Source organism: Girardinichthys multiradiatus, chromosome 18, assembly GCF_021462225.1.
Source record: "Girardinichthys multiradiatus isolate DD_20200921_A chromosome 18, DD_fGirMul_XY1, whole genome shotgun sequence".
Lineage (NCBI taxonomy): Eukaryota > Metazoa > Chordata > Actinopteri > Cyprinodontiformes > Goodeidae > Girardinichthys > Girardinichthys multiradiatus.
In genome coordinates, this window is record NC_061810.1 from 40,694,574 (window position 1) to 40,706,833 (window position 12,260).

Genomic DNA, 12,260 nt, shown 5'->3' on the forward strand with positions numbered 1-12,260 from the left:
ACTTAATATAATTATGCACTTTTTAACAGAAAAGCACTTCTTATCAAAATGCGCCTCTCCTCTGGAACATTTGAATGGTGTGACTGTGCAGGTGAGTGGTCATCTTCAACAAGGGTCAGGTCATTCTGTAAATACTTACGTTAGCTGGTTCACTGAGACAAGGAAGTCGATTAAATACTGTATAGCTACTCAGCTAAGGTGTTTTGTTGGCATAAAGTGACAGCAGTATTTACGAGCAAAGGATGTGAGCAAGAAGCAAAAAGACATGAACATGTGGCAGTTTAAAGTAGTTGCTACGTTATGAACAGGAAGCCGTTAATTATTTAAAGAGAAAGTTACCAGTTAGAGGCAGAAAGTGTTATGATTTGGGGTTGTTTGGTTTCTGCTTTTTTCTTATATGTTTCTCACAGTTTTTGAATCATGCTTCTGTTTTTATTTTCCTGGTCAGGCTTTAGTTTTTGTCTTCTAGTTCATGTTTTGTCAAGTTTGGTTTTTGGATCTGGTCATGCTTTAGTTTCATGTTTTTCTAGTTTCTGTTAGTTTGTATTCAAGAGTCTCTGTTTTGCTCCAGCCACGTTTGTTCTGTCTGTCAATTAATTTTATTCGGTTCACCTGCTCCAAGCTAATCTGTCTCCTTGCTCCACATGGTTCACGCTCTATAAATACACACCTGTTCAGTTACACATCGTGGAAACATTTTCAAATCATGCTCTAGTCTTGTTTTCTGGATAATGCTCATGTCCTGTTGTTCACGCCAAGTCTGTCTTGCCAGCCTGCCCATGTCTGTTTTTGCCTGTCTTGCCTATCCGCTTATTGTTTTGGTTCCTGCCTCCTCCTGTGAGTGAGTTTTTTGTTATTAAATATTATTTTACTTACCGTCATGCTACCTGCTTGTCTGCATTCCGGGGTCCTTCTCTACACAAGTTCTAACAGAAAGTATGACTAACGGCACATAGAAGCTGTCTCACTGATGCGCGCCTCCATTGTATTGTGAAAGTTTCTACAGCTCAGAACCTCAGAACACCAAACACTAAAGAACTTGCTGCCAATAAAGAAAAGATACTCCTCGGACAAACGGCACAGAAAACAGAAAAAAGCTAAGTAGGCCACATTGTTCACATTTTGTTTGTTTTGCTGTTGTGTTTCTTGCAACACTGCAACTGACCAAGACCTTGGATTACTAAAGGAATGGCAAATGCTTGTTAGAAGAAACATATTTTGTAGATCAATTTAAAAGAAATATAGATCAATAGAAGCAGAAAATAAAGGCAGAAAGTAAAAACATATTTGGTGTTAAAATGAAGATAAAATTAAAATAGCAAAAGTTGCTTCTGTCCACAAAAGTTGGGATAGGCATTGATTTTCAAACTACAGTATGAGCCATTTTCTACTCTTCAGTGAGTTTTAGAGCAGCTTTTTGTCTATGGGCCTGATACTTTCATAGATAAATACAAATGAATAAAAGTTAACATGGCTGTAGAAAACACATATCAATAGCAATGGTTATTGGAGGTGTAGCACACACTTGACACTGAATTGATCAGATTCCAGGACATTCAGCTTGAGATTTAATAAGAATCACATGTTGACTTCCATAAGGTTTTATCCTGGAGACAACATTGTGTTTATATAATGTATCAAAAGTGTTACATTTTGTTTTGTTTGACGATAATATGTGTTGCTCAGGAAAAAGTTTGGATCAGCTTGCGGATACAGTAGAAACTGAATTAAATATGTAAAAAGATGGTTTTATGTAAATAAAGTATCAATAAATTCAAGTATAACTAAATCTACAATACTGTTACATTCACACAAAATAACATTGAATAACATTGAACAAACGTAGGTTTGTTTCAACTACAGGATTTAATTAGTGAAATTCCTTAGACTATGAACAGAAAACATGCAACACTCTGCAGAGACTGAAATTTCTGCTGAAGAAAACATTATTAATTCTAAAAACGTGAGATATAATTAGTAAATGTTCATTTATAAATCTGCCATTTGAAAAGTGAAAAAAGGTTTTAATATATCCAAGTTATGCCCCCCCTGCTGCGTCTCCTTTAAAAGTCATCAGAGGTGCTAGCAAATGTGGAAGGTGTTGTATGCTAAGGGCCTCCAAGTTTTTCTCCCCCCGAAGTTCTTCTGCAAATCAAAACACAAATTCTGCAGATATTTTTCCAAATAGACTTTACTTGAAAACAGAAAGAAAAACAAGTTTAAACATACAAAACCAGTTTATCACAATACAACACAAAGGCAACACGTTGAGTAGGCAACATGGTAACACGGTTGCAGTTTGTGCATGTGTGATGTGTCCATAAAAACGAATGAGGGCCACTCCTACTTTGTGTTGATACTGTCAATGACTGTTTTATTTCAAAATGCACATATACAGTGCCTTGCGAAAGTATTCGGTCCCCTTGAACTTTTCAACCTTTTGCCACATTTCAGGCTTCAAACATAAAGATATAAAATTCAATTGTTTTGTGAAGAATCAACAACAAGTGGGACACAATCGTGAAGTGGAATGAAATTTATTGGATGTGTCAAACTTGTTTAACAAATAAAAAACTGAAAAGTGGGGCGTGCAAAATTATTCGGCCCCCTTGCGTTAATACTTTGTAGCGCCACCCTTTGCTGCAATTACAGCTGCAAGTCGCTTGGGGTATGTTTCTATCAGTTTTGCACATCGAGAGACTGAAATTCTTGCCCATTCTTCCTTATAAAACAGCTGGAGCTCAGTGAGGTTGGATGGAGAGCATTCGTGAACAGCAGTCTTCAGCTCTTTCCACAGATTCTCGATTGGATTCAGGTCTGGACTTTGACTAGGCCATTCCAACACCTGGATACGTTTATTTGTGAACCATTCCATTGTAGATTTGGCTTTATGTTTTGGATCATTGTCTTGTTAGAAGATAAATCTCCGTCCCAGTCTCAGGTCTCTTGCAGACTCCAACAGGTTTTCTTCCAGAATGGTCCTGTATTTGGCCCCATCCATCTTCCCATCAATCTTGACCATCTTCACTGTCCCTGCTGATGAAAAGCAGGCCCAAATCATGATGCTGCCACCACCATGTTTGACAGTGGGGATGGTGTGTTCAGGGTGATGAGCTGTGTTGCTTTAACGCCAAACATATCGTTTTGCATTGTGGCCAAACAGTTTGATTTTGGTTTCATCTGACCAGAGCACCTTCTTCCACATGTTTGGTGTCTCCCAGGTGGCTTGTGGCAAAGTTTAAATGAGACTTTTTATGGATATCTTTGAGAAATGGCTTTCTTCTTGCCACTCTTCCATAAAGGCCAGATTTGTGCAGTGTACGACTGATTGTTGTCCTATGGACAGACTCTCCCACCTCAGCTGTAGATCTCTGCAGTTCATCCAGAGGGATCATGGATCTCTTGGCTGCTTCTCTGATCAGTCTTCTCCTTGTTCGAGATGAAAGTTTAGAGGGTCGGCCGGGTCTTGGTAGATTTGCAGTGGTCTGATACTCCTTCCATTTCAATATGATTGCTTGCACAGTGCTCCTTGGGATGTTTAAAGCTTGGGAAATCTTTTTGTATCCAAATCCGGCTTTAAACTTCTCCACAACAGTATCTCGGACCTGCCTGGTGTGTTCCTTGGTCTTCATGATGCTCTCTGTGCTTTGAACAGAACCCTGAGACTATCACAGAGCAGGTGCATTTATACGGAGACTTGATTACACACAGGTGGATTCTATTTATCATCATCAGTCATTTGGGACAACATTGGATCATTCAGAGATCCTCACTGAACTTCTGGAGTGAGTTTGCTGCACTGAAAGTAAAGGGGCCGAATAATATTGCATGACCCACTTTTCAGTTTTTTGTTAAAAAAGTTTGACACATCCAATAAATTTCATTCCACTTCACGATTGTGTCCCACTTGTTGTTGATTCTTCACAAAAACATTTGAATTTTATATCTTTATGTTTGAAGCCTGAAATGTGGCAAAAGGTTGAAAAGTTCAAAGGGGCCGAATACTTTCGCAAGGCACTGTATTCATTTCATTTAGCTAGGTTAGACTCTGGTTAGCTTAGTGGAGCTGACTGGCAGTGTTAGAAAGCTTTGTATCAGTTAAAAAATAAAGACACAGATGGCTAACCACCAACACTCCAGTGTGACTCGATGGTCCACATTCAGACAAGAAGCTACAGAACATTATGTTTTTAAACATACATGCATACAGAGAGCCACATCAGTTTGGTCAGATTGCTTCAGCTATGTATAAAAAAATAGTAAAACAAAAGAAGTTTGGCAGTGTGATGATTCAACAAGCAAAACATTAACACCTGTATAGGGTTTGCTTTCTTTTTGTTGTTCCCTCTTGCTTTTGAACACAAAACAACACTTTACAGTGAACTAAACCATGCAGGGCTTCGAAGGAAGCTAGGATAAAATATTTCAAAAGACTCCAAAACCTCAAATAAGTAAATATGCAAAATATTGTCTCTGAAAACACTGCGGATGAGTGACCCGTCACTTTGCTTGTACAACACAAAACAGATATTACAAAGTAGTGTCATACTTGCAATTTGGAATGTCTAAGAATAACTTTACGTATCATTTTCATAACGTCCCATTTTAAGAAACATTATACCCTTGACAACACCAGATGAACAATTTGCAGCACCACACATTTACAAAATAGCAACTCAAGCGAGAACACCTCTGGCCCTGTACACTGTGTGTAGAATGCATCAGTATGTGACACATCTCATGCTAAACATGTCCTGCACTGCAATTTCTCCAAACAGGAAACTGATAACTGCTCTGTTCTGGTTTTGCCAGTGTTTATGTGTGCGTGTGTGTAGCTTTGTGACTGTGTGTGTGTGTGTGTTTCTGTGCGATGGTGGTGGAGGTTTAAGACAGAGTTCCTCCAACTATGGAAGCGATGACAATTCCCAAAACCACACAGCATATAAGGATCATAATTTTCTTCTATAGAGGGTTCAACAAAAACAGTAAAAAAAAACATAAATCCCACGCAGCAAATAGGAAAGAGAGGCAAATATGTTAGCAGTTTCAACGGGACTTTGATGCTTTTTGAACAAAATGCAGCTTAGAAGAGAAAAGTGATATTTCATATAAAAGAAATTCCTGGAGTGTAACTGTTACAAGGATTTGTAAAAGCTCACTTTAGAATATTTGCTTCCTGCATTTTGTTCAACAGGTAGATAGAACTCTGGGAAACTTAAGAAAACATGTAACTAATCAATTAACATGATACTCAATTTTTCAAAAGGTTTGTCTGCTGAGATGGGATTCAGCTGGAATTTAAGCTGCTGCAGCATTAGCAGAATTTTACTTTTAGGTTGCCTGATTTAATTTAAAGATAAATAGATGAGATTCAATTAAAAACGAATGTACTGTTCTTAAGTTGCACCATACTGAGCTCTCTCTGCCTTAGTGGCATTTTACACGTCCAACAAACATGATCTCTCCTCAGATTTAAAGACCATGACACAGGAACACTAGAATGATCAGTTTTAGCGCCCTCTGGTGGTACACTGAAAAAAGCTCAAGATAGACTTTTAAACAGCATCTCAATAAATATAGTTCATAAACAACCAGTGTCACAAAAAACAAAACAAAACAAAAAAACAAGATACTTCATAGCTCGCATTTGGCTCCAAACTAGGAACTAAAGAGCAGCTAGTGGACTTATACAGTATTAAAGGCAAATAGCATCATATTTTAAGGCCAAAAAAGCTAAAATGTTTAAATATATGAAATAACAAATAATTGAAATTCCATTATTTTACAAAGCAAATAAGGAGTTTAAAAACTTTTCAATCTAACACAAAAGGAGTTTATGGAGTCAAGCCATTACTGCTTATGGACAATGATGTAGTAACAGTACAGCATGACTGTAAATAATTTTAAAAACTAAATAGGTTGCTTTAGTGACAAATAGAAACCATTTTAAATGTGAATAATGTGAAAGGGATGTTTGGCGGCTTATAGGCAACGGACGGAGTGAGCACTCTTACTTTCCCAAAAGACCTTATATAGTCTCTATACAATTTTTGTCTAAGGATTATGAAACAATTTGAATCTTGGCATTAAGGGAATAAAAAACCCAGAGCTTAGGGACGAAAAGACACCTGAAGTCACATTGACAGTGTATAGCTCTAGAGAAGTCAGCAGCCAGACTAGTGAAGCGACGGTGGGGTTTGGTTTTCGTGAAGCATAAAGTTTCTCAGGCAGGAACATATGTTATTTTCCTTTTTTTTAGTTTTTATATGACCTCTGTGAGTGCAAATAGTCTGCTGATTAAATTAAATTAAATTAAATCAAAATGCACTCTGTCTAAATGTTCCCCCTTGAATGTTTAACTGCAATCATTAGCAGCAGCAGCAACATTTGTTTTCTTAGTGTCTGAGCCAAATAACAGCAGATTATATATCAACATTTTGTCTTCCTTTTCAAGCACTACGTTTAGCGTTAGCATGAAATGGGAAAGAAATACGTTGTTGGAAAACTAACTGAGTTTACAGAGCTTGTATGGTATGACAGACAGTATCCTGCAATTATGTTTTGATAGCGACATTATGGTAGTGCAGTTAAAGGGTTAGTTCATATGTTTTGTGAGGTTCTGGGAAGTTATTAGATGTTATTTCACTGGGAGCTTGCTGAAAATTTCAATAGTCTGACTAGATTTTACCAGACAGAGTGAAGTCTTTCTAGAATGTTTTTCTAAATTTAGTATCAACAAGTTTTAAAAAGCATTGGTTGTGTATGAACTATTCTGAGATACATGTGCTAAATACAAGGAATGCACACCTAATTCTGAACACTAAGCAACCCATTTACCCATTTTCAGAAAACATGCAAAATAAAACACACAGCATGCACAAAAGCAATATAAAACGTCTCGATCTGACAATATAAAAAGTAGCCCATAAATGAAAAATACATCGACAGTGCTGACTGTGCTTTGCTGAGCCACTTTAATAGCAGCTAATGGTGTTTGCTTGACAGTCTCTAATCAGTACTATCACACTCTCCCCTGTCTGCTCTGTGTGGAGGTGTCAGGGTCCTAACTGAGGCCGACAGCAAGAGAAATAATGAGGATGGTGAGACACAATGCGACACAACCTCCTATCAGGATCACCTTCTGGATGGGGAACAGGAAGAGCAAAGTGTCAAATAATGGGTCAATGGGGAAAGAAAGAAAGAAAGAAAGAAAGAAAGAAAGAAAGAAAGAAAGAAAGAAAGAAGGTTTTAGATCAGGAATTTGTTATTTTATACAGCTAAATGATTTAACAGGTACCTACCAAAGTCAGAAGATCACCTTCCTCTGTTAAGCTAATCCATTTCTAAGGATTTGCTAACAGATTTAATCAAACAAGTACAGCTCAATTAGACTAAAACTTATGAACCATCTACAAAGTTCCACAAAGATAAAAATCCTGTAGCATTGTACAAACTTAGATATGATCTTGTTGGTTTTTACCAGACTTTTTGAAATTTTAGTCTTCATTTAAACTTTGATAAACTTTTATTAGGAGCCGTTTAACCATCCAATGATTTTAGCCAGATGATTGTACAGAGGTTGCCCTGTGAGGTGAAACGACACGGTCCAGTTCACTGAAAACATGACGCAGGCCAAATAGAGACATCTGATTTTCCAAAAAAAAAAGCTGATTTGACCCAAAGGAATTTCTCCTCTTTTTCTCGCTTACTAACGTTTTCTTAAATTAAGTTGGGTAAAAAAAAATCTTAGCTATGTGCAGAGACTTTTGCATTTAAATTTCAGAGAGAGAAAGAGAGAGAGGGAGAGAAATTGACTGAACTTTTGATGAAGCTGGAATCCAATCAGCTTTTGAAAAGTGGATAACTCAAATGTAGCCATTTAATGTCAATTGAAGTGTCAATATTGGGATTCTGTAAATAAAATATTTTATAATTAAAAAATCCTGGAAAGTGTTCAATTAGAGCTGCTTGATTAAGAAGAATCCCTTCAGAGGGATTGCTAATAGAAACTGATACTGCGACTAATATAAAATTAATATGGTTGCTTTCTCAATTGCTACAGCAGAATTCTTGGGTACTACAACGCTAGGTAACAACGCAATAGATCAAACAAGGAGTTATGACTCTCAGTGTGTACATATTCATATTTTCATGTAAAACGCAGTTGGAATCAGAAGACCAAACCCACTAAAGGTCCCTGGATCTGATAACATGTTTTTGTCACTTTCTTAACAAATCCAAAGATGCATTTAGAGATACATCATCCTGAATGAGTAGGTACCACCAGACGTCAACACAGCTCTGTCTTCCACTTAGTGCCACAAGTTGTGTTCACTACAATCACAACACACAGACATTGACAAATTATATAATAGGTAAACATGCAAACAGACAACAATCAACACTGGTGCATGCAATGCTTCTGAAGTTGCATTTTTTTGTGCATGCACTCTTGTCTCAGTAACTCACCCTCCGGGCTTTACTCTGGTATTTAACCGCCTTCTTAGTGTCTGATACTGCCCTCTCCACATAGTCTACTGAGTGCTCCACATTGTACTCTATGCGGTCTATCATTTCCCCCTAGGAAGGTTAGTTAGAGAGGAGGTGTGGGAGACGCACAGATGGGAGTAGAAAGAAGGAACCAGGTGTGTGGGCAGGAGCAGGAGGAGGGGATAAAGATAGAGAGGAGGTGAAGGAAAGAGGAGGTAGAAAGAGAAGGACATAATTATGTCACCCGTTTGTTGGTCTTTTTGAACTTTTTGCATTGCGGGATGCGCTCCTTTGCTTCCTCCACATATTCCTGAGCGCCCAGAACACACCGCTCAATGTTGTTCAGCAGCTCACCCTGCACAAAAAATAAGAAGAGAGAAAGAGAGTGTTAGTGAAAGCAGGAACCAGACTTTAACAATAGCATCACTTAGATCAGTGGCTCCCAACCCAGTTTTTCCTTTACCACCCACAGCTTGCACTTTCCAAATGGCTCCACTTCTCTTCCACCACTCAGCATGGGTGAACAGTCAGTTATGTTATTTCTTTCATGAAATACTAATCACCATCTTTTGCTTGAATGTAGTCCAGGGATAAAACATCTGGTAGATTTTCTTTAGTTCAGTAGAGGTGAGGAGAACTCTACTCAGCTGACGTCAACTGTCTGTCTCCTCATGCACATTTCCTGCAACCATTCAAGTGTCTTCTACTTACACCTGTAACCTGTAACTCTATGCGTTACATTAACGCTCAGCTTGGACTCCTGCTTTACTTGCACTGCCATACTTGCACAATGATCACCTGCACTGTTGTATTGCTCTTGCATCTTATACTGCTCTATATTTACTCTCACTCACTTAAAACTGTGCACATATATTTATATTATATTGTAGATATGTTTATACTGTTTAATTTGTACTGTATTGCACCAACTACGCCAAAACAAATTCCTTGTATGTCCAAAAACGTACTTGGCAATAAAGCTTTTCTGATTCTGATTCTGATTCTCATCAGGTCTCAGAGTTCAGTGACTCAGGGGCGGACACAGAGTTTATGGATGAGTCGTTCGCCAGGGACCATGACATCAAGCTCCTTCCCACGTCTGACACCCGTAATGTTCTGGCATTGGATGGTCATAGTATCAACAGTTCACACTACAAAACAGATGTAATAAGACTCACACTGGGGGGCAATCATCAGGACGAAGTCACATTCAGGATCATCAACTCGCCTAAACTACCCATTGTTTTAGGGGCCTCCTGGTTACAAAAGCACAGCCCCCACATTGACTGGCAAGCCAAAGAGATATTGGGCTGAGCTAAGTCCTGCTCGGCCACTTGTCTGTCTTCTGCCTCTACAGATAGTATTCCGGAGAATGATATTGAGGAGACATACCCCGATCTGTCTAAGGTGCCACCCGAATATCATGCGTTTAAGGAGGTTTTCAACAAGTCCAGGGGCACAGCACTTCCACCTCATAGACCCTATGACTGCGCCATCGAGCTCCTACCTGGCACTTCTCCCCCTAGGGGTCGATTGTATTCATTGTCAGGACCAGAGAACCAAGCCATGAGCAAGTATGTTGATGAGTCACTAAAAGCTGGTATTATCAGACCTTCTTCTTCTCCAGCAGGGGCAGGCTTCTTCTTTGTGGGAAAGAAGGATGGTTCCTTGACACCATGTATCGACTACAGGGTTTTAAACGACATCACCATCAAGAACCGATACCCTCTACCACTTATGAACACTGCTTTCGACCAGATTCAAGGCGCCAAGATCTTCTCTAAGTTGGATTTGAGAAACGCTTACCACCTTGTTCGTATCAAGGAGGGGGATGAATGGAAGACGGCATTTAACACTCCCACTGGTCACTGAGTACTGTGTAAAGCCTTTTGGTTTAACCAATGCCCCTGCAGTTTTTCAGGCATTGGTGAATGATGTCCTGAGGGACATGGTTGGACAGTTTGTTTTTGTTTACCTTGACGACATTCTGATTTATTCCCAGGATCTGGAAACTCTCAGAAGTCATGTTCGGACCGTTGTCCTCCATCTTCTTCAAAATCATCTGTTTGTCAAAGCTGAAAAGTGAGTTTTACACCACTACCACTTCATTCCTAGGATTAATCATCTCTCCAGACCAAGTCATAGTGGACCCCTCCAAAGTCAAGGCGGTCTTGGAATGGCCTTCTCCTACCGATCGCAAACAACTTCAAAGGTTTCTGGGGTTTGCTAATTTTACAGACGTTTCATCGGAAATTATAGCCTTGTAGCAGCCTTCTCTCACTTCGTCTAAGACCAAGTTTGTATGGAAGGAGATGACCAAAAGAGCTTTTTTCAAGCTCAAAGGTTTATTTACATCTGCTCCTGTTCTACGGTCCCCTAACCCTGATAAACAGTTCAGAGTGGAGGTTGACGCCTGATTCTGATTTATTCTTTTTTGGGAACTATTCCTCTTGTGGTGGATACAGTTGATTTTTTTTGGACGACTGTCCACTCCGGTGTCAGATGCTGTGCAGCTTGGAGGATTTTTCTTAATACTTTCTATTTTTGGACATTTGTTATGATGCATTGCCATGGCAACGGGGTTGTTTCTTTCAACCGGGAGCAGCTGATTAATATCTCAAAAGCTCAAATAATACTTCAACTACAACCCCAAATCCCTGATGAGTTGAAAAGGAGACGCCGTGGATGCACAGCAGGAGCTAAGAGAAGAGAGAGAAGGAGGAAGTTCAAACCATCTCTTCCGTCGATTATGATGGGCAATGTGAGATCGTTGGGAAACAAGTTGGATGAACTCCAAGCCCTACAAAGGACCCAGCCAGAGTACCAGTCATGCAGTATTATGTGTTTTACTGAGACATGGCTGCAGGATCATTTCCCCAACTCCAGCGTCTCTCTGCCGGGCTTTTTAACCATACGACCAGACAGAGATTTAAAGAGGAGCGGCAAATGTAAAGGAGGTGGACTGGCAGTACTTGTGAACAACAGATGGTGTAATCCAGGACATGTAACTGTGAAGTGTCATCTCTGCAGTCCAGATATTGAACTGTTGGCAGTAAGTTTTTGTCCATATTATTTACCCAGAGAGTTCACCAGTGTTATTTTGGCAACAGTTTATGTTCCACCTTCAGCTGTTGCCGACACTGCATGTGATGCCATCAGCTCAGTTGTTGCTAAGCTACAGACACAAAACCCCAATGCTTTTATGGCAATTTCTGGTGATTTTAACCATGCTTCACTCTTTGCTACACTTCCAACGTTTCAACAGTTTGTCAGCTGCTCTACCAGAGAAAACAAAACATTGGATTTGTTTTATGCAAATGTCAAGGACTCATACATCTCTACAGCAAGACCTCCTCTAGGCAAATCAGATCACAATCTTGTTTTTCTCTGCTTGAAATATAAGCCCCTTGTTCAGAGGCAACCTGTAATAAAGAGGACTGTGAGAAAATGGTCACAGGAAGCTGAAGAAGCTCTGCAAGGTTGCTTTGAGGCTACAGACTGGGACGCACTGTGCCAGCCACATGGAGAGGACATCAGTGCCATGACTGAGTGTGTAACCGACTATATAAACTTCTGTGTGGATAACATCATCCCCACCAGAACCGTGAGATGCTTCCCCAATAACAAACCTTGGATCACCAGTGACCTGAAGGACCTGCTTAACAAGAAAAAAAGAGCCTTCAGAGAGGGAGACAGAGAATTATTGAGGAGTATACAGAAGCAACTTAAAGTCAAGATAAGAGACAGCAAGAAGGTGTACAAGAAGAAGC

General features: G+C 39.5%; 1 protein-coding gene across 1 annotated transcript in view; it reads right to left on the bottom strand.

The window, feature by feature from the left end:
• Positions 1-3,958: 3,958 nt before the first annotated feature.
• LOC124883604 (syntaxin-1A-like) overlaps positions 3,959-12,260 on the bottom strand; it is a 103,208-nt gene continuing 94,906 nt past the window's right edge. The window contains exons 9-10 of the mRNA XM_047390778.1: positions 8,470-8,580; positions 3,959-4,962 (exon numbers count right to left, since the gene is read on the bottom strand). Coding sequence (XP_047246734.1) covers positions 4,885-4,962; positions 8,470-8,580 — 189 coding nt within the window. The 3' untranslated portion in view covers positions 3,959-4,884. The remainder of the gene's footprint in view (positions 4,963-8,469; positions 8,581-12,260) is intronic.